This window comes from Bufo bufo, chromosome 1 (assembly GCF_905171765.1).
Source record: "Bufo bufo chromosome 1, aBufBuf1.1, whole genome shotgun sequence".
Lineage (NCBI taxonomy): Eukaryota > Metazoa > Chordata > Amphibia > Anura > Bufonidae > Bufo > Bufo bufo.
This window is the reverse complement of record NC_053389.1, coordinates 640,675,209-640,701,606: the sequence shown is the minus strand read 5'-3', so window position 1 is coordinate 640,701,606 and position 26,398 is coordinate 640,675,209. Positions and strand designations below refer to the sequence as shown.

Below are 26,398 nucleotides of genomic sequence, written 5' to 3'. Positions count from 1 at the left end.
AAAATTTTTAAAACATTGTTTGCTACCTCCTCCTCCTCCATTGCTGCCTCCACCTACAACACCACATTCACCGTCTCCTCAACCTCCTACTCCATATCCACCTCCATCTCTGAGTTGCAGGTTAATAATTTGTAATTTTTAGTTATTTTATTTCATTTTAAGGTATTTCCCTATCCACATTTGTTTGCAGAGCAGTTGCCATGCTCTAAAGCACATATTACTGTCTTTTACATCCCTCTAGCCTTTTTAAGGACTATTTTAGAGCCATTTTAATTTTTAAAAAAATGCCAATTTTAGTGCCCTAAATTGAAAAAAATCTTATTTTCAATTGTCGGGTGACATTTTACCATTTTTGGCGTATACAAACCCCTGCTGTGCCTGGGTGACAGGGGCCTAAATCTCTTTAAAAATCCTCTGTTGTATTGCTGGGTGACATGAACCCCCATTTTTGCCGTGAATGAACCCCTGCTCTGCATTGCTGACAGGGGCCTAAATCTCTCAAAATCCTCTGTTGTATTGCTGGGTGACATGATCCCCCTTTTGCCGTGAATGAATCCCTGCTGTGCCTGGGTGACAGGGGCCTAAATCTCTCAAAATCCTCTGTTGTATTGCTGGATGACATGAACCCCCTTTTGCCGTGAATGAACCCCTGCTCTGCATTGCTGACAGGGGCCTAAATCTCTCAAAATCCTCTGTTGTATTGCTGGGTGACATGAACCCCCTTTTGCCGTGAATGAACCCCTGCTGTGCCTGGGTGACAGGGGCCTAAATCTCACGAAATACTCTGTTGTATTGCTGGGTGACATGAACCCCCTTTTGCCGTGAATGAAACCCTGCTCTGCATTGCTGACAGGGGCCAAAATCTCTCAAAATCCTCTGTTGTATTGCTGGGTGACCTGAACCCCCTTTTGCCGTAAATGAACCCCTGCTTTGCATTGCTGACAGGGGCCTAAATCTCTCAAAATCCTCTGTTGTATTGCTGGGTGACATGAACCCCCTTTTGCCGTGAATGAACCCCTGCTGTGCCTGGGTGACAGGGGCCTAAATCTCACAAAATACTCTGTTGTATTGCTGGGTGACATGAACCCCCTTTTGCCGTGAATGAAACCCTGCTCTGCATTGCTGACAGGGGCCAAAATCTCTCAAAATCCTCTGTTGTATTGCTGGGTGACATGAACCCCCTTTTGCCGTGAATGAACCCCTGCTGTGCCTGGGTGACAGTGGCCTAAATCTCAAAAAATCCTCTGTTCTATTGCTGGGTGACATGAACCCCCTTTTGCTGTGAATGAACCCCTACTGTGCCTGGGTGACAGGGGCCTAAATCTCTCAAAATCCTCTGTTGTATTGCTGGGTGACATGAACCCCCTTTTGCCGTGAATGAACCCCTGCTCTGCATTGCTGACAGGGAACTAAATTTAGTGAAAACATCTGTTACTGATCGGAAGCTGCGCGACTACAAGCGCACGCTGATGATAGCATTCCCACCTGACAGCGGGGGCACAGTGCAAGCACAAGGCGAAGGCAGAGTAGGAGGAAGAGGTCGCCAATGCAGCTGGGGCACCACCAGCACCTATGAAGGCAGGGTTAGCATGGCAAAAATGTGGAAAAGCTTAGTCAGCCTTGGAGGTGCTGACCTGCCCTGCAGCCAGTGTATAGTGTGAACGTGTGTTTAGCATGGCAGAGAGCATTATCACAGGCCGCAGCCAATGTGGACAAGCTTACGTTTATTAAAATGAACCAGGCATGGATCCCACAGGACTTGTCCGTACCTTGTGCAGAATAGACATTTATACCAGCCTCAACCATCCATTCTTGTACTCAAGTGCACTTATTCTTAGTTTTATTTTGTTATATGTCCCAATATTTTGGGGGATACCCCAATTTAAAAATAAAAAATAACACAAATCAGTGTTGGCTACCTATTCCTCCTTCACCGCCGCTTCCACCTACACCGCCACGTCAACCTACACCGCCACATCCACCGCCTCCCAACCTCCTACTCCTAGATCCAGATTGTTATTTTCAATTTTTCTGTATTTTAAGTAATTTCCCTATCCACATTTGTTTGCAGAACAGTTGTCATGCTCTTAAGCACATTTTGATGCCTTTTGCAGCCCTCTAGCCCTTTCCAGGACTATTTTAGTGCCCAAAAGTTCGGGTCCCCATTGACTTCAATGGGGTTCGGGGTCAAGTTCGGGTCCCGAACCCGAACTTTTTTTTCAAGTTCGGCCGAACCTGCTGAACGCGAACATCCAGGTGTCCGCTCAACTCTAATCAGGAGTTCTTCCTCACAGTCACGAAAGTTGCTGCCAACCATTTTCTCCAGTCTCAGGAAACTTCTAGCAGCTTGAAAAATGTAGCAAAAGTGAGCCACGCCTGTATTGCGTCCGCAATACGCGCATATTTCATTGCCGATTTTCACAATCAAGAAAATAATGAATGGAGATCACGAATTCTAGAATTTACGAATTTATGGCAAATATTAGGCCAAAAATTCACGAAATATGGCGAAAACTAATATTGCCTATGCTGCACATCACTAATCTGCCAGTCCACACCCTTCCAGTACGTGTGTTGTCTTTTTACCTGAGGTCATCACAGGTCAGGCCTGCTGTAATCAAGAAGGGATAAAACCAACCCTCTGTGTGTCAGTCTGGGAAGAGAGGACTTGGAAACAGAGATCTAGTGAAGCTCTGGGTGTTCTCAGCCAGGAGGGCTGATGGGCCACGAGTCTACGTGTAGCCGGATCTCTTTCTTCCCTATCTGGACTTGTGTTCCGTGAGCGAAGCTGCAAAAGGCCTGGACCTTGGGACCCTGTGTATAAGCTCTGTTTAGAGGTGAGTCAGGGAACCAAACTTTAGTTAGAGCCCAGGCGGACAGGTGTTTGTTTTGATGCTTATGTTTGTGCGGGTGCTGAAGTGCCATAATATAGCACCAGTTTGGACACTAAATCCTGTTGTCTGTGATTGCGACCCCCTGAGAGAGAGCGATCCCTGCTTACACTATATTGCAATTTCTTGTGATGAAACCTTGAATTGATTACATGTAAATCTTTAAAAAGTGTTTGTTATTAAAATGGTGTAATTATTATTATTTTTTAAAATTCTTTTCTATTATATATCAGAGACACATATTTCTTTCCTGCGATGTCTGTACAGATGCATTAGGTTTATACTTTATGGCAGCTGCAATGAATGTAGTCAGGTAACAGTAAAATGTCAGACTATTACAGAGGAGTTTGGGAAAGCTGGGAGAAATAGCAAATGAAACTTATTGGGAACAGCTAAACATTTAGGAAAACTGCCACTGAAAAGCTTCTGGCAGGACTTGGGGATATACCACTAATATATGTACATACTGTATGTGAGATAGTGATCATGGAAATATATATCTCTTCCAGGAATGAGATATAAGGAATCCAGGAAAGCATCTCTAGCAAAAACTACAGTAGTTTGCTAAGGGCCTTGGTTCGTCCTATGTTCAGGCCTGGATTTTTATGGAATGAAGTGCAGGTTGATAGTGGTGCCTATCATTCTCTTCCTTGCCAGTACAAGTTTTCTTTGTGACAAAGTCCAGCTGATTTCGGGACTATTAAGGTGCAAGGTGTGCACTAGAGAGAGAGAACCATCGGAGGTGACAGAACCTGTCTGGAGAGAATGTACTGTGATTGCTAGCTATTTCTAGATTTACTCCTGGTGTGAGGTAACACTTGTATATAATTTTGTTCAAGTATTTTGTTGTAAGCCTCTTGTATAGTCAGAGAAACTTATATGCTTAGTTAGCGCTCAGCTTGTGTTTTTGGGCCTGAATGTAAAGGCTATACGTTTATTGTGTGAAACAAAGTAAAGAACAGGCAAAGCCCTGTATGAAATTACTTCTGTGTCACTCTCTCTGACTGCCTTTGATCTCATTCTGCCTACCGCTACAGAGCTAATTCTCACAGGCATCCACAGAAATATATGAGTTTTACCTCATTATGCTTCCAATCCTTTAGACAATTGGATTAGTATGACAAAATCACTGCACGTACAATTGTTGCCATGTAATGAAGGGAAACATCACACAACTGTTAATAGTTGCGTGCCATCTGTATCACCGTCTCTGAATTTGATCCAGTTTTGCCCACCGCTACAGAGCTAATTCCTATTATATATATATACACAGGGTGGGCCATTTATATGGCTACACCTTAATAAAATGGGAATGGTTGGTGATATTAACTTCCTGTTTGTGACACATTAGTATATGTGAGGGGGGAAACTTTTCAAGATGGGTGGTGACCATGGTGGCCATTTTGAAGTTGACCATTTTGAATCCAACTTTTGTTTTTTCAATAGGAAGAGGGTCATGTGACATCAAACTTATTGGGAATTTCACAAAAAAAACAATGGTGTGCTTGGTTTTAACGTAACTTTATTCTTTCATGAGTTATTTACAAGTTTCTGACCACTTATAAAATGTGTTCAATGTGCTGCCCATTGTGTTGGATTGTCAATGTAACCCTCTTCTCCCACTCTTCACACACTGATAGCAACACCGCAGGAGAAATGCTAGCACAGGCTTCCAGTATCCTTAGTTTCAGGTGCTGCACATCTCGTATCTTCACAGCATAGACAATTGCCTTCAGATGACCCCAAAGATAAAAGTCTAAGGGGGTCACTGGATATGCGAAATTGCTACATGATGATGTGTTTCCCTCTTTATGCACTGAAGCTGGCACGTTCCCTGAGTTTTTCCAGCAAGATGGTGCACCCACCACCACATTATGGGTGTCAGGTCCGAGCATTCCTAGATGAACAGTTTCCTGGAAAGTGGATTGGTCATCGTGGGCCAGTTGAATGGCCCCCAAGGTCTCCCGATCTGACCCCTTAGACTTTTATCTTTGGGGTCATCTGAAGGCAATTGTCTATGCTGTGAAGATACGAGATGTGCAGCACCTGAAACTACGGATACTGGAAGCCTGTGCTAGCATTTCTCCTGCGGTGTTGCTATCAGTGTGTGAAGAGTGGGAGAAGAGGGTTGCATTGACAATCCAACACAATGGGCAGCACATTGAACACATTTTATAAGTGGTCAGAAACTTGTAAATAACTCATGAAAGAACAAAGTTACGTTAAAACCAAGCACACCATTGTTTTTCTTGTGAAATTCCCAATAAGTTTGATGTGTCACATGACCCTCTTCCTATTGAAAAAACAAAAGTTGGATTCAAAATGGCCGACTTAAAAATGGCCGCCATGGTCACCACCCATCTTGAAAAGTTTCCCCCCTCACATATACTAATGTGCCGCAAACAGGAAGTTAATATCACCAACCATTCCCATTTTATTAAGGTGTATCCATATAAATGTCCCACCCTGTGTATATATGGCCCACCCTGTGTTGGATTGTCAATGTAACCCTCTTCTCCCACTCTTCACACACTGATAGCAACACCGCAGGAGAAATGCTAGCACAGGCTTCCAGTATCCTTAGTTTCAGGTGCTGCACATCTCGTATCTTCACAGCATAGACAATTGCCTTCAGATGACCCCAAAGATATATATATATATATATATATATATACACAGTCAGGTCCATAAATATTGGGACATCAACACAATTCTAACATTTTTGGCTCTATACACCACCACAATGGATTTGAAATGAAACGAACAAGATGTGCTTTAACTGCAGACTGTCAGCTTTAATTTGACGGTATTTACATCCAAATCAGGTGAATGGTGTAGGAATTACAACAGTTTGCATATGTGCCTCCCACTTGTTAAGGAACCAAAAGTAATGGGACAGAATATTAATCATAAATCAAATTTTCACTTTTTAATACTTGGTTGTAAGTCCTTTGCAGTCAATTACAGCCTGAAGTCTGGAATGCATAGACATCACCAGATGCTGGGTTTCATCCCTGGTGATGCTCTGCCAGGCCTCAACTGCAATTTTCTTCAATTCCTGCTTGTTCTTGGGGCATTAACCCTTCAGTTTTGTCTTCAGCAAGTGAAATGCGTCCTCAATCGGATTCAGGTCAGGTGATTGACTTGGCCATTGCATAACATTCCACTTATTTCCCTTAAAAACTCTTTGGTTGCTTTTGCAGTATGCTTTGGGTCATTGTCCATCTGCACTGTGAAGCGCTGTCCAATGAGTTCTGGAGTATTTGGCTGAATATGAGCAGATACTATTGCCTGAAACACTTCAGAATTCATCCTGCTGCTTTTGTCAGCAGTCATATCATCAATAAATACAAGAGAACCAGTTCCATTAGCAGCCATACATGCCCACACCATGACACTACCACCACCATGCTTCACTGATGAGGTGGTATGCTTAGGATCATGAGCAGTTCCTTTCCTTCTCCATACTCTTCTCTTCCCACCACTCTGGTACAAGTTGATCTTGGTCTTATCTGTCCATAGGATGTTGTTCCAGAACTGTAAATGCTTTTTTAGATGTTGTTTGGAAAACTCTAATCTGGCCTTCCTGTTTTTGAGGCTCACCAATGGTTTACATCTTGTGGTGAACCCTCTGTATTCACTCTGGTGAAGTCTTCTCTTGATTGTTGACTTTGACACACATACACCTACCTCCTGGAGAGTGTTCTTGATATGGCCAACTGTTGTGAAGGGTGTTTTCTTCACCAGGGAAAGAATTCTTCGGTCAACCACCACAGTTGTTTTCAATGGTCTTCCAGGTCTTTTGGTGTTGCTGAGCTCACCGGTGCGTTCCTTCTTTTTAAGAATGTTCCAAACAGTTGTTTTAGCCACGCCTAATGTTTTTGTATCTCTCTGATGGGTTTGTTTTGTTTTTTCAGCCTAATGATGGCTTGCGTCACTGATAGTGACAACTCTTTGGATCTCATCTTGAGAGTTGACAGCAACAGATTCCAAATGCAAATAGCACAATTGAAATGAACTCTGGACCTTTTATCTGCTCATTGTAATTGGGATAATGAGGGAATAACACACCCCTGGGCATAGAACAGCTGAGAAGCCAATTGTCCCATTACTTTTGGTCCCGTAACAAGTGGGAGGCACATATGCAAACTGTTGTAATTTCTACACCGTTCACCTGATTTGGATGCAAATACCCTCAAATTAAAGCTGACTGTCTGTCTGCAGTTAAAGCATATCTTGTTCGTTTCATTTCAAATCCATTGTGGTGGTGTATAGAGCCAAAAATGTTTGAATTGTGTTTATGTCCCAATATTTATGGACCTGACTGTATATAGTGAGGAACAGAAGTATTTGAACACCCTGTGATTTTGCAAGTTCTCCCACTTAGAAATCATGGAGGGGTCTGAAATTCACATTGTTGGTGCATTCCCATTCTGAGAGACAGAATAAAAAAAATTAATAAATCAGGAAATCACATTGTATGATTTTTTAAGAATTTATTTGTCTTGCACTGCTGAACATAAGTATTTGAACACCTGAGAAACAGCAAGAATTCTGACTCTCAAAGACCAGTTACTGTGCTTTTAAAAAGTCAACATCTACTTCACTCATTAATCTAACTTAGTAGCACCTGTCTGATCTCTTTAAAGACACCTGTCCACCCCACAGTTAGTCAGACGCCAACTACTACCATGGGCAAGACCAAAGATCTGTCAAAAGACACAAGAGACAAAATTGTGGACCTCCACAAGGCTGGAAAGGGCTACGGGGCAAGTGCCAAGCAGCTTTGTGAAAATAGATCAACTGTTGGAGCAATTGTTAGAAAATCGAAGAGGCTAAAGACGACTGTCAGTCTCCCTCGGACTGGGGCTCCATGCAAGATCTCACCTCGTGGGGTATCACTGATGATAAGAAAGGTGAGGAATCAGCCCAGAGCTACAAGGGAGGAGCTGGTCAATGACATGAAGAGAGCTGGGACCACAGTTTTAAAGATCGGTAGAACACTATGCCGTCATGGTTTCAAATAATGCATTGCACGGAAGGTTCCCCTGCTCAAGTCATCACATGTCCAGGCCCGTCTGAAGTTTGCCAATGACCATCTGGATGATCCAGAGGAGGCATGGGAGAAAGTCATGTAGTCAGATGATACCAAAGTAGAACTATTTGGTCTAAACTTCACTCGTCATGTTTGGAGGAAAAAGAAGGATGAGTTGCATCCCAAGAACACCATCCCTACTGTGAAGCATGGGGGTGGTAACATCATGCTTTGGGGGTGTTATTCTGCGAAGGGGACAGGACGACTGCACTGTATTAAGGAGAGGATGAATGGGGCCATTTATTGTGATATTTTGAGCAACAACCTCCTGTCCTCAGTCAGAGGATTGAAGGTGGGTCGTGGCTGGGTCTTCTAACATGACAACGACCTGAAGCACACAGCCAGGATAACCAAGGAGTGGCTCTGTAAGAAGCATATCAAGGTTCTGGAGTGGCCTAGCCAGTCTCCAGACCTAAATCCAATTGAACATCTTTGGAGGGAGCTGAAACTCAGTGTTGCTCAGCTACAGCCCCGAAACCTGACAGATCTAGAGGAGATCTGTATGAAGGAGTGTGAGCCAAAATCCCTGTTGCAGTGTGTGCAAACCTGGTCAAGAACTACAGGAAACGTTTGACCTCTGTAATTGCAAACAAAGGCTTCTGTACCAAATATTAAGACAGATTTTCTCAGGTGTTCAAATACTGTACTTATGTTCAGCAGTGCAAGACAAATAAATTCTTTAAAAATCATACAATGTGATTTCCTGATTTTTTTATTTTTAAATTCCATCTCTCAGAGTGGGAATGCACCTACAATGTAAATTTCAGACCCCTCGAAGATTTCTAAGTGGGAGAACTTGCAAAATCGCAGGGTGTTCAAATGCTTCTGTTCCTCACTGTATATATACACGCACACTTTAGAATGAGGCAGCAGTTACTGTAAAAAAAAACTGATGTGGTTCTTTTAATTATCCATTAGATGTTTCAGCCTTGCTAATTGGGGCCTTTCTTAAGCAATTGTGACATACAACACTTGTGGTATATATGTGCACAACAATAAACAGTGTAATCACACAAGTAACAGTCATGTAAAATAATATACATAAATATGCATCAAAGAAATATCACATTGATAAATTAATGCCCCTAATGTGAAATGGTATGTCAAACACTCAATATATTTGACTCATGTTAGCATGTCAAAAACATAACAGAAACCAGACGGATCAGTTATGCGGCCCATAGACTTCTATTATGACGGAATGCCCCTTAATTTTTAAAGGCATTCTGTTATGCATTCCATCATAGAATTCCGTTATGGCCTGTGGTAACAGAATCCATATTGGAATTGTAATAAAACCCAGACCCCGGACTTGAACTGGTAAAACACAAGTTTGCTAATCCCTATCAGTGAACTCCATCTTATTGAAAACATGGCAAGTATATCTCAAACAATGAACTGCACATACACAAGACTCGCCAGCGGCTCGTGAGTCCGCTGAGCCAGGAATTCAACCATGATGTTAAGATTCTATCTTGGCAAGACCACAAAGCATTAAAAAAATACACCAATAGATGGCGTTACATTGCAGTTGTCGTATATGAAATATTAAAAGTACTACAGTGCATGCATGATCAATTACAGTTGCAAGAAAAAGTATGTGAACCCTTTGGAATGATATGGATTTCTGCACAAATTGGTCATAAAATGTGATCTGATCTTCATCTAAGTCACAACAATAGACAATCACAGTCTGCTTAAACTAATAACACACAAAGAATTAAATGTTACCATGTTTTTATTGAACACACCATGTAAACTTTCACAGTGCAGGTGGAAAAAGTATGTGAACCCTTGGATTTAATAACTGGTTGAACCTCCTTTGGCAGCAATAACTTCAACCAAACATTTCCTGTAGTTGCAGATCAGACGTGCACAACGGTCAGGAGTAATTATTGACCATTCCTCTTTACAGAACTGTTTCAGTTCAGCAATATTCTTGGGATGTCTGGTGTGAATCGTCTTCTTAAAGTCATGCCACAGCATCTCAATCAGGTTGAGGTCAGGACTCTGAGTGGGCCACTCCAGAAGGCGTATTTTCTTCTGTTTAAGCCATTCTGTTGTTGATTTACTTCTATGCTTTGGGTCGTTGTCCTGTTGCAACACCAATCTTCTGTTGAGCTTCAGCTGGTGGACAGATGGCCTTAAGTTCTCCTGCAAAATGTCTTGATAAACTTGGGAATTCATTTTTCCTTTGATGATAGCAATCCATCCAGGCCCTGACGCAGCAAAGCAGCCCCAAACCATGATGCCCCCACCACCATACTTCACAGTTAGGATGAGGTTTTGATGTTGGTGTGCTGTGCCTGCTTTTCTCCACACATAGTGTTGTGTGTTTCTTCCAAACAACTCAACTTTGGTTTCATCTGTCCACAGGATATTTTGCCAGTACTGCTGTGGAACATCCAGGTGCTCTTGTGCAAACTATAAACGTGCAGCAATGTTTTTTTTGGACAGCAGTGGCTTCCTCTGTGGTATCCTTCCATGAAATCCATTCTTGTTTAGTGTTTTACATATCATAGATTCGCTAACAGGGATGTTAGCATATGCAAGAGACTTTTGTAAGTCTTTAGCTGAAACTCTAGGATTCTTCTTCACCTCATTGAGCAGTCTGCGCTGTGCTCTTGCAGTCATCTTTACAGGACGGCCACTCCTAGGGAGAGTAGCAGCAGTGCTGAACTTTCTCCATTTATAGACAATTTGTCTTACCGTGGACTGATGAACAGCAAGGCTTTTTGAGATACTTTTATAACCCTTTCCAGCTTTATGCAAGTCAAGAATTCTTAATCATAGGTCTTCTGAGAGCTCTTTTGTGTGAGGGATCATTCACATCAGGCAATGCTTCTTGTGAAAAGCAAACTGTCATGGATGGTCTTGCAGAAAACTAGAAGTCACAAATAAAGATCCGACTGACTTGATCCCAAACTAAGGAACATATGGGTGAGCCCTATAAAAGCCCTAGAGCTCTCCCTGACTGCTCAGCCCATGCAAAGATCTTTATGACAGAAAGTTGCATGCTCTCGTACCTAGACTGAGTGACACTTGAAAACCCTATAATAGTGAGGGGACACGACCACCGGCTCCCTACACTCAATACGGAGGGAGTCAGGGTCACCTAGAATCAAGCCAACAGGAAAACACAAATAAAGGAATAGAATTATCTGAGGAACCAGCAGTTGCAGCATCTAGCAGTGTGCACAATCCAGGAAGTAGTATAAACCGCAAAGTGAGACAGTATGGGAGGGGATATAAAGGGAGGCAATCACTTCTAATAGATGGCAGCTGGGAGAGGGAGAAGAGATGACAAAATGAAACCAAAACAAAAGAACATCATGCAAGAGGTACTGAAGAACGCCTGTCAGAACTTCTCAGAGATCTGGCGGTGACACAAACCCAGAACTGGTGTGTGGTTTTTTTTTTAGGGCAGGGCAGCTGTAACCAACACCTCCAATCTCATCTCATTGATTGGACTCCAGTTGGCTCACTCCAATTAGCTCTTGGAGATGTCATTAGTCTAGGGGTTCACATACTTTTTCCACCTGCACTGTGAATGTTTACATGGTGTGTTCAATAAAAACATGGTAACATTTAATTCTTTGTGTGTTATTAGTTTAAGCAGACTGTGATTGTCTATTGTTGTGACTTAGATGAAGATCAGATCACATTTTATGACCAATTTGTGCAGAAATCCATATCATTCCAAAGGGTTCACATACTTTTTCTTGCAACCCTTCCACTATTGCTACACAGATACTCTCATCTCCTTTGCTACAAACACATCTACATTATGGGGCACCTCTCATGTCAAAAGGCGCATCACTGTTACCCAACTGAGGAAACTCCAAATTACATTAAATTCAACACATTCCAAAAGCTATAACTTTTTTTTATATTTCTGTGGATATAGCTGTATAAAGTTACGACCACCCTGCAATTCACCAGCAGTGGTCGTGCTTGCACACTATAGGAAAAAGTGACAGCCTCTCTAGTGGATGGGACGATGGGAGCATGCACAAACATGCATGTGCAGCAGTTCCTGTCCCGGCCACCTCATATCTGTGCTGAAGTGGTTGATGTAACCCCTGGATATGAGCAGTGTATAATGCAATGGAAAAATTTATGAAGCAAGCAATGGGCAATATGGACAATCACAATACATTAGTAAGAGCCTTGTATTAACTTTCTTTACATGATAAATGCCATTTGCTGAAGTGGGACAACCCCTTTAAAAAATAACTTTGTTGCCCTTGTTAGATACAGTAGTGTCAGGAAATTGTAAAGAGGTGGTTGAATGCACGAACGCGTTCAATGGATTTAAATAAAACATGAAATCCATTAAATTGATAAACATTAAATATATATATATATATATATATATATAAAAGAAAGAAAGACACCGCAGCACGTCCGTTGAAGTGAAAAAAGTGGGACCCTTTATTCACCTGTGCGACGTTTCAGTCCGCTTACTGGGACCATTTTCAAGCATTGCTTGAAAATGGTCCCAGTAAGCGGACTGAAACGTCGCACAGGTGAATAAAGGGTCCCACTTTTTTCACTTCAACGGACGTGCTGCGGTGTCTTTCTTTCTTTTATATTGTACACCTTGGTAAGGTGTTGTCGCCGCTGGCACCCAACCAACTTTACTAGGAGTGCTGCCTTGACTTTTCCTCTCTATATATATATATATATATATATACAGTGGGATGCGAAAGTTTGGACAACCTTGTTAATCGTCATGATTTTCCTGTATAAATCGTCGGTTGTTACGATAAAAAATGTCAGTTAAATATATCATATAGGAGACACACACAGTGATATTTGAGAAGTGAAATGAAGTTTATTGGATTTACAGAAAGTGTGCTATAATTGTTTAAACAAAATTAGGCAGGTGCATAAATTTGGGCACTGTTGTCATTTTATTGATTCCAAAACCTTTAGAACTAATTATTGGAACTCAAATTGACTTGGTAAGCTCAGTGACCCCTGACCTACATACACAGGTGAATCCAATTATGAGAAAGAGTATTTAAGGGGGTCAATTGTAAGTTTCCCTCCTCTTTTAATTTTCTCTGAAGAGTAGCAACATGGGGGTCTCAAAACAACTCTCAAATGACCTGAAGACAAAGATTGTTCACCATCATGGTTTAGGGGAAGGATACAGAAGGCTGTCTCAGAGATTTCAGCTGTCTGTTTCCACAGTTAGGAACATATTGAGGAAATGGAAGACCACAGGCTCAGTTCAAGTTAAGGCTCGAAGTGGCAGACCAAGAAAAATCTCGGATAGACAGAAGCGATGAATGGTGAGAACAGTCAGAGTCAACCCACAGACCAGCACCAAAGACCTACAACATCATCTTGCTGCAGATGGAGTCACTGTGCATCGTTCAACCATTCGGCGCACTGATGCTGTATGCGAGAGTGATGCAGAGGAAGCCTTTTCTCCGCCCACAGCACAAAAAGTGCCGCTTGAGGTGGGCTAAAGCACATTTGGACAAGCCAGCTTCATTTTGGAATAAGGTGCTGTGGACTGATGAAACTAAAATTGAGTTATTTGGCCATAACAAGGGGCGTTATGCATGGAGGAAAAATAACACAGCATTCCAAGAAAAACACCTGCTACCTACAGTAAAATATGGTGGTGGTTCCATCATGCTGTGGGGCTGTGTGGCCAGTGCAGGGACTGGGAATCTTGTCAAAGTTGAGGGACGCATGGATTCCACTCAGTATCAGCAGATTCTGGAGACCAATGTCCAGGAATTAGTGACAAAGCTGAAGCTGCGCCGGGACTGGATCTTTCAACAAGACAACGACCCTAAACACTGCTCAAAATCCACTAAGGCATTTATGCAGAGGAACAAGTACAACGTTCTGGAATGGCCATCTCAGTCCCCAGACCTGAATATAATTGAAAATCTGTGGTGTGACTTAAAGAGAGCTGTCCATGCTCGGAAGCCATCAAACCTGAATGAACTAAAGATGTTTTGTAAAGAGGAATGGTCCAAAATACCTTCAACCAGAATCCAGACTCTCATTGGAACCTGCAGGAAGCGTTTAGAGGCTGGAATTTCTGCAAAAGGAGGATCTACTAAATATTGATTTGATTTCATTTTTGTGGTGCCCAAATTTATGCACCTGCCAAATTTTGTTTAAACAATTATAGCACACTTTCTGTAAATCCAATAAACTTCATTTCACTTCTCAAATATCACTGTGTGTGTCTTCTATATGATATATTTAACTGACATTTTTTATCGTAACAACCAACGATTTATACAGGAAAATCATGATGATTAACAAGGTTGCCCAAACTTTCGCATCCCACTGTATATAATGAGGATTTGCTCTGGTAGGCAGGGTAAGCGACGCAGAACAGAGGCAAAAGAAACAGTTTGTAAAACAAAACTTCAGTGTTTATTCACACAGGAGAAAAAAACAAAGCAACATTGACAGTCTTAGTGTTTGTTCACACAAAGGAAAGTCCAAAGCACAAAAACAGTCACCTTGTTAACAGGTTCTTTCAGCGTCCACAACAGGCTTTAGGGGGCCTGTTTCCCCGCATGCTGCTCTCAGCCCTCTAGTAAGGCACCATGTCTCAGATCCCAAGACAGTGACTCTGATTCTGAGCCCAGCTTCCTATTTAAAGGACAGCCAGGTGCTACCAAAACCCGGACCGGCACTTAAACTCCGGTCCAGTATTTGATCTCACCTGGCTAGAAATCATCCCTGCCGCCATGTTGGGAGGAAAATACCTGCCTTCCCAAACAAAACACCATGCTATGTCACTATATACAGTACAGACCAAAAGTTTGGAGACACCTTCTCATTCAAAGAGTTTTCTTTATTTTCATGACTATGAAGGCATCAAAACTATGAATTAACACATGTGGAATTATATACTGTACATAACAAACAAATGTGAAACAACTGAAAATATGTCATATTCTAGGTTCTTCAAAGTAGCCACCTTTTGCTTTGATTACTGCTTTGCACACGCTTGGCATTCTCTTGATGAGCTTCAAGAGGTAGTCCCCTGAAATGGACTTCCAACAGTCTTGAAGGAGTTCCGAGAGATGCTTAGCACTTGTTGGCCCTTTTGCCTTCACTCTGCGGTCCAGCTCACCCCAAACCATCTCGATTGGGTTCAGGTCCGGTGATTGTGGAGGCAAGGTCATCTGGCGCAGCACCCCATCACTCTCCTTCATGGTCAAATAGCCCTTACTTTCAAAGTTTTCCAAATTTTTCGGCTGACTGACTGACCTTCATTTCTTAAAGTAATGATGGCCACTCGTTTTTCTTTACTTAGCTGCTTTTTTCTTGCCATAATACCAATTCTAACAGTCTATTAAGTAGGATTATCAGCTGTATATCCACCTGACTTCTCCTCAACGCAACTGATGGTCCCAACCCCATTTATAAGGCAAGAAATCCCACTTATTAAACCTGACACACCTGTGAAGTGAAAACCATTTCAGGGGACTACCTCTTGAAGCTCATTAAGAGAATGCCAAGAGTGTGCAAAGCAGTAATCAAAGCAAAAGGTGGCTACTTTGAAGAACCTAGAATATGACATATTTTCAGTTGTTTCACACTTGTTTGCTATGTATATAATTCCACATGTGTTAATTCATAGTTTTGATGCCTTCAGTGTGAATCTGCAATTTTTATACTTTTTTTCTGGCGGAACGCACCGGAACGGCGTTCCGCCACCTTTTGACATCGCAGCCTGCCATGCTCCAGCATCGCAGGCTGCGATGTATCAGCGGGGAGGGACTGGGAGGAGGAGCTGGGGGCCGGTGCGTTCCCTGTGCTCCGGCCCCCAGCTCCAGTACAGTTATAGAATGTGTAAAATTAATAATGATTCTATTCATGAGGCCTCCTCTGTAGTAGAACATTCAATATATCCATCCTACTCACAGGGCTGTTATCGTAATCCAGGCCGGCCGGGCAGACGAGCGGCAGCGTCACTTACTGACCTCACGTGCCTGCCCGGCCTACTTTATGATTGAAGCAGGCAGCGCAGGCACGTGACGTCAGTCAGTGACGCTGCCGCTCGTCTGCCCGGCCGGCCTGCATTACGATAACAGCCCTGTGAGTAGGATGGATATATTGAATGTTCTACTACAGAGGGGGCCTCATGAATAGAATCATTATAACTGTACTGGAGCGGCAATGGGGGGGGGGGGTCTGTGGATAGCACTGTTAAGGGGGGGTCTGTGGATGGCACTGTTAAGGGGGGGGTCTGTGGATGGCAGTGTTAAGGGGGGGGTCTGTGGATGGCACTGTTATGGGGTGGGGGGGTCTGTGGATGGCCCTGTTATGGGGTGGGGGGGCTGTGGATGGCACTGTTATGGGGTGGGGGGGTCTGTGGATGGCACTGTTAAGGGGTGGGGGGGGTTCTCTGGATGGCACTGTTATGGGGTGGGGGGGTCTGTGGATGGCACTGTTATGGAGTGGGGGGGGTCTGTGGATGGCACTGTTATGGGGTGGGGGGGTCTGTGGATAGCACTGTTAAGGGGGGGGTCTGTGGATGGCACTGTTAAGGGGGGGTCTGTGGATGGCACTGTTATGGGGTGGGGGGGGGGTCTGTGGATGGCACTGTTATGGGTTGGGGGGGCTGTAGATGGCACTGTTAAGGGGGGGGTCTGTGGATGGCACTGTTATGGGGTGGGGGGTGTCTGTGGATGGCACTGTTATGGGTTGGGAGGGGTCTGTGGATGGCACTGTTATGGGATGGGGGGTCTGTGGATGGCACTGTTAATGGGGGTCTGTGGATGGCACTGTTATGGGGGGGTGGGGTCTGTGGATGGCACTGTATTAGGGGGGGTGTCTGTGGATGGCACTGTTATGGGGTGGGGGGTCTGTGGATGGCACTGTTATGGGGTGGATGGGTGTCTGTGGATGGCACTGTTATGGGGTGGGGGGGGTGTCTGTGGATGGCACTGTTATGGGGTGGGGGGGTCTGTGGATGGCACTGTTAAGGGGGGTCTGTGGATGGCACTGTTATGGGGTGGGGGGTCTGTGGATGGCACTGTTATGGGGTGGGGGGGTCTGTGGATGGCACTGTTATGGGGTGGGGGGTCTGTGGATGGCACTGTTATGGGGTGGGTGTCTGTGGATGGCACTGTTATGGGGTGGGGGGGTCTGTGGATGGCACTGTTATGGGGTGGGGGGGGTCTGTGGATAGCACTGTTAAGGGGGGGGTCTGTGGATGGCACTGTTAAGGGGGGTCTGTGGATGGCACTGTTATGGGGTGGGGGGGTCTGTGGATGGCACTGTTATGGGGTGGGGGTCTGTGGATGGCACTGTTATAGGATGGGGGGGTCTGTGGATGGCACTGTTATGGGGTGGGGGGGTCTGTGGATTGCACTGTTATAGGATGGGGGGGTCTGTGGATGGCACTGCTATAGGATGGGGGATCTGCGGATGCCATCCCCAGATCCCCCATTAACAGTGCCATCCCTAGATCCCCCATTAACAGTGCCATCCCCAGATCCCCCATTAACAGTGCCATCCCCATCTGGGGGGTTTCTTTGCTGGGCTGGACTTTTATAGTCCCCCCAAATTTTACTTGCATACCTGTTCTCTAAAGGGGCGGTTTTAGGAGGCGGTCCTAGGGGTGGGTAGGGGCGTGGGAAAGGCTCAGAAAGGCTTGAGAAAGGCTCACACATTGAGCCGAAACGTCGCTTGTCCCATATGGGTAATTAAAGATTTTTTCTTCTTTTACTTTCTGGAGTGCTGCCCTTTTTGTTATTTTTATCTATTTGGATTGGCTTTTATCCACACTGGGCCAGCTGCACCCGCATTTTTTACTTTGACGGTGCTGCCACTGAACTTTTTTGTTGTTTTATATATATAGATATATATATATATATATTTTGCAAGAAGGTACCTGGAATCATCGTGGATGTAGGGTATGTGTCACCGATGTTCCTGGCCTCGGTGAAGAAAGAGCCGGTATTTGATGTGTCAGCAGCAGCTATTGCTAATTGACACCTAAAGATTTAGCATGGTTATAGCTGATCCAGGACGGCTCTTACTGGGAGTAGTCAAAGTACTGGGTGGGTGACTACTCCCTATGTTCCAGGCCGGGTTTTGCCAGGCATAAAAACCAGCCAGCACTGCCAGGTGTGGGGATTTACCTCCCTCTGACAGTGGAGCTCAGGAGTCTTTGTGCTGTGAACTGAGGGCTGTGTTGGGATTTGAGGTTTGAGCCGGGCTGGAGGACTCAGGCCCCTCTAAAGGCGAACAGGCCGCCTATGGACTTGATGAGGCTGAATGGCTAACAGGGTGTGAATTAACACCCAGGAGAAAAGGTGACTTTTATTGTTTATGGACATTCCTTGTGTGTGAACAAACACCAAGCCACCTGCGTTTTTTTATATACTTTATCTGCATTTTGTTATACACCAGTGTGTGAATAAACACCACTGTTTGATTAAAAAACTGTGTACTTTGCCTCTATACTGCATCCGCTAGTCTTAACTACCAGAGCGAATCCCCACAATATATTCAGTATATATATATATATATATATATATACACTCACCTAAAGAATTATTAGGAACACCATACTAATACGGTTTTGGACCCCCTTTTGCCTTCAGAACTGCCTTAATTCTACGTGACATGGATTCAACAAGGTGCTGATAGCATTCTTTAGAAATTGTGGCCCATATTGATAGGATAGCATCTTGCAGTTGATGGAGATTTGAGGGATGCACATCCAGGGCACGAAGCTCTCGTTCCACCACATCCCAAAGATGCTCTATTGGGTTGAGATCTGGTGACTGTGGGGGCCATTTTAGTACAGTGAACTCATTGTCATGTTCAAGAAACCAATTTGAAATGATTCGAGCTTTGTGACATGGTGCATTATCCTGCTGGAAGTAGCCATCAGAGGATGGATACATGTTCTCATTCTGTTTATGCCAAATTCAGACTCTACCATTTGAATGTCTCAACAGAAATCGAGACTCATCAGACCAGGCAACATTTTTCCAGTCTTCAACAGTCCAATTTTGGTGAACTCGTGCAAATTGTAGCCTCTTTTTCCTATTTGTAGTGGAGATGAGTGGTACCCGGTGGGGTCTTCTGCTGTTGTAGCCCATCCGCCATAAGGTTGTGCGTGTTGTGGCTTCACAAATGCTTTGCTGCATACCTCGGTTGTAACGAGTGGTTATTTCAGTCAACGTTGCTCTTCTATCAGCTTGAATCAGTCGGCCCATTCTCCTCTGACCTCTAGCATCCACAAGGCATTTTTGCCCACAGGACTGCCGCATACTGGATGTTTTTCCCTTTTCACACCATTCTTTGTAAACCCTAGAAATGGTTGTGCGTGAAAATCCCAGTAACTGAGCAGATTGTGAAATACTCAGACCAGCCCGTCTGGCACCAACAACCATGCCACGCTCAAATTTGCTTAAATCACCTTTCTTTCCCATTCTGACATTGAGTTTGGAGTTCAGGAGATTGTCTTGACCAGGACCACACCCCTAAATGCATTGAAGCAACTGCCATGTGATTGGTTGACTAGATAATTGCATTAATGAGAAATAGAACAGGTGTTCCTAATAATTCTTTAGGTGAGTGTATATATATATATATATATATATATATATATATACTGTATATTCCTGCGTATAAGACTACTTTTTAACACATGAAAATCTTTTCAAAAGTCGGGGGTCGTCTTATACGCCGGGTATGGCGGGCGCTGCAGTGCCGGGACGCCCGAATTATCAACAGAGAGAGCCCGGGCTATTGCCTTGTATCCCCAGCAGCTGAGAGCTGCGATGTAACCCACGGCATATGCCCCCCCGCGCTGTACCTTGTATACCGCCCCCTGCTCTGTACCTTGCATGCCCCCCCTGCTCTGTACCTTGTATGCTCCTTGTACCGCCATCCTCCCGGCCGCTCGCATCTCGCTCCTACGCATGTGCGAGATTTCATGCGGCGAGCGTGGATACACGGGATCCTCACGGCCGCTCTCATCTCGCTCCTGCGCATGTGCGAGATCTCCGTGCGGCGTATCTAAGTGCGGCGCAGATGTGCATATGTGAATGTGAATATGAAGAATAACATAACAAAAACATGTTCAGGGTATAGGTGGCACATGTTTAGGGTCTGGGAGGCAGGGAGGAAGGACAAGGAAGGTGGTGGGATGCAGGGATGGTGGTGATACCATGGGATGGCGGTGGTACCTAGGGATGGTGGTGGGATGCAGGGATGGCAGTGGTATCTAGGGATGGTGGTGGGATGCAGGGATGGTGGTGGGATGCAGGGATGGCAGTGGTACCCAGGGATGGTGGTGGGATTCAGGGATGGCAGAGGTACCCAGGGATGGTGGTGGGATGCAGTAATGTACTGCTGTGTGTTGAAAAAGGGGTAGTCTTATACGGCGAGTATATCCCAAACTCTATATTTTCAGTGTAAAAGTTGGGGGTCGTCTTATACGCCCAGTCGTCTTATACGCCGGCATATACGGTATATATATACACTGTATATATATATATATATATATATATATATATATACAGTGAAGTATTTATTTGACATGTTGTAATAAGTACTATATATATATATATATATATATATATATATATTACATATGTGTCAAGTTAAAGATTGCTACAGCCATACTTCTGTTTGCCCTGTGTTGTAATGCACTACAACGGGCTTTGTATTTGAGTGCTTTTTGCTCCGGAGATTACATCATTTCATATATCTGTATATTTAGAGTACACCATATCTATCTTTTGCCATCTATCTGTGTAAATATACAAACGGAAAATGCAAATGTGATCGCACACTACATCCAGCACTCTGCCCTCCATGCTGGATGTAGTGTGCGATCACATTTGCATTTTCCGTTTGTATATGTATTTCGCCATAGTGATCTGCACCTACAGGCAGGTTGTGCTGACCCAACCCCTTATTTTTTTCTTTGTAGTATATATTGGAGGCGTGGCGATCTCCTTGGAGTCATTGCACACCTGACCAGTTAATCTGTCCTTGAGGCTGGTTTTAATTCCAGCATGGAGGGCAGAGTGCTGGATGTAGTGTGCGATCACATTTGTATTTTCCGTTTGTATATGTATTTCGCCATAGTGATCTGCACCTACAGGCAGGTTGTGCTGACCCAACCCCTTATTTTTTTCTTTGTAGTATATATTGGAGGCGTGGCGATCTCCTTGGAGTCATTGCACACCTGACCAGTTAATCTGTCCTTGAGGCTGGTTTTATCCAGCATGGAGGGCAGAGTGCTGGATGTAGTGTGCGATCACATTTGTATTTTCCGTTTGTATATGTATTTCGCCATAGTGATCTGCACCTACAGGCAGGTTGTGCTGACCCAACCCCTTATTTTTATCTGTGTAAATAACTGACTTCTGAGGAGATAAAAATACAGCATTCTAATTGTGCTTAGCAGGGATGAAGGAATGCTATCTTGGGATCAATATAAAGACTTCACAAATACAGCACAATAATTGAATATAATGGTGGGGATACTATTCTCTAAACACATTTTTATTCTCATTTTAGGATGAAAAAAATCAAGTATTAACAACGAATATATGGCTACAAATGGTAAGATATTTTATTTCTTTCAGTATTTAATATAAAGATGAATGAACTTTCTGCATCTCATACACCAAATGCTTCAATATTTAAATATTCAATATTCAATAAATGAAGTTTAGTGCAAATATGTGCTGACATGAAAAAAAAAAAAGACCAATGCTTATTGGTTTATTTATCCTCAGTAGTATCCTTTGGCTGATGTTTGTAAGGAAGATAGTTTTACAGTATATCAGTAGACCTTTAAAAAATATATTTAGATATCATTATTTAATACAAGCCCTCACACATAGACTATTTGTATACACCCATCACCGTAACATCTTTTCTACTGAGAATTGTACAAGCATTACATCTGCTTTAACAATTCAATTTATATGGAGATGAGACAAATATTTCCTAAAATGAATTTCAGTGTTCGGTGTATCTAGCCAGCCATAACACAGGGAATTTCAATTCAGGTTGGTCAAGAGTTGAATGAAGCTGAGCAACCCATTTGGGAAAATACAGTTTCTGCTTTCGCATTGCTACTCTCTCCTTGTGTTCTATGTTGATCAGCCAGCCATATGGTAGAAAATATACTAAAATAACACCATTGTAAAGATAGCAGCATAGCCAACTAAAATTGTGCTCTGTGAACCATCAGAACCTCTACTGCACTCTGACATTTTAGGCATGGTTCTAATAATGTTTCTGTAAAAAATAAGCATTATCGCCCAATTACTTTTTTGTTATTTTCCCCCATGGGTGTCTAAGTGCCAGAAGCACTACTTATCTATACTATGTACAGGTGAAACTCGAAAAATTAGAATATCATGCAAAAGTTCATTTATTTCAGTAATGCAACATAAAAGGAGTTACATTAATGCAACTTAAAATTAGAATATTGTGAAAAGGTTCAATATTCTAGGCTCAAAGTGTCACACTCTAGTCAGCTAATTAATCCATACCCCTGAGCAAAGGGTACCTGAGATTGTGACTTTGGGGTTTTTATAAGCAGTAATCCATAATCAGCCAAATTATAACAAATAAAGGTTTGAAATAATTCACTTTGCATGTAATGAGTCTATCTCATGTATTAGTTTTACCTTTTAAGTTGCATTACTGAAATAAATGAACTTTGCACTATATTCTAATTTTTCGAGTTTCACTTGTATATTAAAATAGATCCCCATGAGATGAATGGTAAACAGGTAAAGGTCTGCCTCCATACATATTAGTGTATTGTGGCTGAACCCACAGTTTATGGCGAGACAGTCCAACATGTGTATAGGGAGCTCTCAACTCTTCCTCAACAGATGGTGTTGGGAGAGAGAAGAATCTGGCAAAGTTCATTATTTTGCCTGATTGTTTTGTTCTTCCTGGAGATAAGCTCCCACCAGAAAAGTCTGGCAGTGGCTTTCTCTTTCTTCCCTTGGGATATGAGGAATGGTAGCTGTCAGCCAAGCATTCGGCCAATAGCTATTGAAGGTGTATTAGCACCTTAAATTCTATGTACACCTTTGGGGGCAATTTTTTTTATGATTCCATTTTACTTAAAGGGCTTCTGTCACCCCACTAAACCTTTATATATTTTTTTGCTTACTTATAATCCCCACACTGCGATTTATGCCTACATAATCAAATTAATCATTTTGGTCCTGTAGAGTTTGTTTAAAACATGCTTTTAAAATATGCAAATTACCTTGCTACCAGCAAGTAGGGCAGCTACTTGCTGGTAGCAGCCGCATCCTCCGATCCTAAAGACGCCCCCTCCGCATTGTGATTGACAGGGCCAGGGAACGAAATCGTTCTCTGCTGGCCCTGCCTGTTAGCATTCAAAATCTGGCGCCTGCGCTCGCTCGGCCACTCCATCCTCAATGCGCCTGCGCTGATGACGTCACATCTACACCCGGCGCAGGCGCATTGAGGATGGAGAGGCTGCCTCTCAGTGCGCCTGCACCGATTGAAGACAGGTATGGCCGCGGCGCAGGCGCCAGATTTTGAATGCTAACAGGCAGGGCCAGCAGAGAACGATTCCGTTCCCTGGCCCTGTCAATCACAATGCGGCGGGGGCATCTTTAGGATCGGAGGATGCGGCTGCTACCAGCAAGTAGATGTCTCTAAATTACTAAAAGGTCATAAACTCTTAAGCCACATTATTATCAGTAAGATGGGAACTGTGCAATAATCTGTGTTTAGGAGGTCAGAGATATGATGCTGTCAGCTGAGCTGCCTGACGAAACAGAGTGAAAATTCTGAAACTGCTACTAGAGAAACTCAAGGCTGCACAAAGACAGGGGTTCAACATTTTAATAAAGACCAATTGAAAAATTATTTTTAGCTCAAAATGAGTACAATGTAATAATAAAAAATGTCCCCAAAGGTGTACGTAGCCTTTAAGAGGATTATTCAATGGGTCTAGGCTCTGAGAAAACAATGGCTCTTAAAGGTCCTGCAGAACACAACACCATTTGGAGCTGTCTTTGAAGCCAATTACTTGCCAATATGGTCTATTGCTTAAAGGTTATTTCATAAATAACCTGTTTGACCTCAGTGTGTACAGTACAATGATAACAAAAAATATTACAATGCAGTTAAACATAGACATGCACATATTGTGTCTGTAAGGACAGACCTATAAAATCTTGTGTTTTTGGGGGCCAAAAGAATCCTAGTCTTCTGCTTCGTGTCCACCTATCTACACAATGGCCCTGTTACACATGTGAACTGAGCAAGCAATCATTGGGAATGAAATGTTCATTCCCAATAATTGTCTACTCACCTGGGAGGTGTATTTAACGTTTAATACTGTGATCACTCTTCCCCCAAAAGAATCATTGTTTCTGGGCAGCAGATCCCTATTTACACAGGATGATGTGCTGTGCAGAAACAATTATTTGGGGTGGCTCCTAACAAGCATCACCAGATGAACATGGCTGATCATCAGCTCCCAATAATTGCCTTGTTCCCAATAAAAGCCCCATCACCCAATAAACTCTCAAATGCTCATTCGTCAGGTGATCACATCTCTCATGCAGCACCAAAGTTCATTGTCTTCAGCACATTGCCTTGTATAACACAGGAATGTGCTGCCGACAACACTCAAACTAAGAGGGGAGGAACAATTCCTCATTCATTCTGCATCGGGCCGTGTAAAAACTTCAATATCTTTAATCAGTGCTCGTTCAGGGGTAAACTTTCCCTTTGTAAAAAGACCCTTAGGTTGAAGAAAGTTGTTAATTTTTTCTGAACATATGGCAAAACTATTCTCTGCATCGCTTAAAGGGGTTGTCCTGGTTCAGAGCTGAACCTGGATTTTTCCTAATTCTCACCCCTCCGTCCCCCTGACATGAGCATCTGAGCATTTCATGCTCTGATTCTGTCCCTTGCCCTGCGCTGGATCGCGCAGATCAAGGGCTTTTTTGTTTATGCTTTTTAGGCCTCATGCACACGACAGTGTTTTTTCACTGTCAGTAATTTGGCTTCAGTGGTCCGTGTCCGATTTTGCTTCAGTTGTGTTTCCTTGTGTGTAATTTTATTGCACCAAGAACTTGTAAAAAAAAAACGGACGCGGACACGGATGACATACCAGCTGTGCATCCGTTTTTTTTTACGGACCCATTGACTTGAATGGGTCCGTCCTCCGTTTTCCACTGACAAGAATAGGACAGGTTATATTTTTTGACGGACTGGAATCACGGATCACGGACGTGGAGAAAAAATGGAGGACTATCAGTTTTTTTTCACAGCTCCATAGAAATTAATGGGACCTCCTCTAAACTGTGAAAAATGACGGAATGGATGTGCATGAGGCCTTACACTGCTTGGTAGATGTCATCGGCTCTGGTGGGTGCGCTTTAGCACTGCCTTAGCCATTTTACAGGCTAGGGCAGTGCTAAAGCCCGCCCATTAAGTATTCACTGCCGGGTGGAAGCCTCCGCCTAGCAGTTTCTATGGAGAGCCCAGTACGTCACCGGATCTCCTAATTAGGCCTTTTGCCTGCGCGACTCATATCAGGGGGGACTGCCTAGTGTGGGTGGGTATGTCCGGGTTCAGCTCTAAACCTGGACAACCCCTTTAACTATTTCAAGTTGAGTAACAGCTTGTATGAATTTTAAGAAAGGCAGCCAAACCACTTACAGTACAGTATAGGCACTATACAGCAGCACAGAGAGGGGCAGATTTATCATTCCTTCAAAGCAGAATTCTGGCTTCAAAAAGTCGCAAAATAAAGCTTTTGTGACTTTTTGCATTAACTTGTCCAAAAAGTTTGAGACTTTTTGCATTTTTACACCACTCACTGCAGTTTTCAAGTATGGGTGGAATAGTGGATGTCGTTAGCCATATTAATAAGCTTCACTCCAGATTTATCATTGAGACTTTTTTTAAAGACGCAAAAAAAAAAGTTGCAAACTCACTACAATAGCAGGGTGGAGTAGGAAAACTGGAGTAGCTTCTCTACACAAAAGCGTTAGGTTTAAGGATAAGACAAATGACATTTGACATGTGACGTTTGATAACTGTGGGATAAAGAATGCCAACACAGACTAGTGCAAAACTGACTTTAAATATTCTCCTTATGATATATACCCCCCCCCCCCCCAAGTGTCTACTGGTCTATGAGAAAGATTTTTAGAGACTTCAATGTGCATGAGCCCTAAAAATCTTTAGTAACTGAGCAATGCGATTGGGAGGCTGCTTTCTGCTAGTTCAGCTGACAAAAGAGTTACTGTTGGCAAATAAACGCCTTTGAATCCCCTTTTTGTCTTTTTATGGCTTTGAATTAAAGATCCCTAGCAAGCTTCTTTTATAAAGGTTTATAGAAATACAGCAATCAGAGAAATTGTTCTTT

The 26,398-nt window shown here is 43.2% G+C and overlaps 1 protein-coding gene across 1 annotated transcript in view; it reads left to right on the top strand.

The window, feature by feature from the left end:
- Nucleotides 1-26,398, top strand: part of LOC120985751 (neuronal acetylcholine receptor subunit alpha-7) — a 414,569-nt gene that overhangs the window by 234,197 nt on the left and 153,974 nt on the right. Inside the window, exon 3 of the mRNA XM_040413865.1 lies at nt 21,529-21,573. Within this exon, the coding sequence (XP_040269799.1) occupies nt 21,529-21,573 (45 nt within the window). The remainder of the gene's footprint in view (nt 1-21,528; nt 21,574-26,398) is intronic.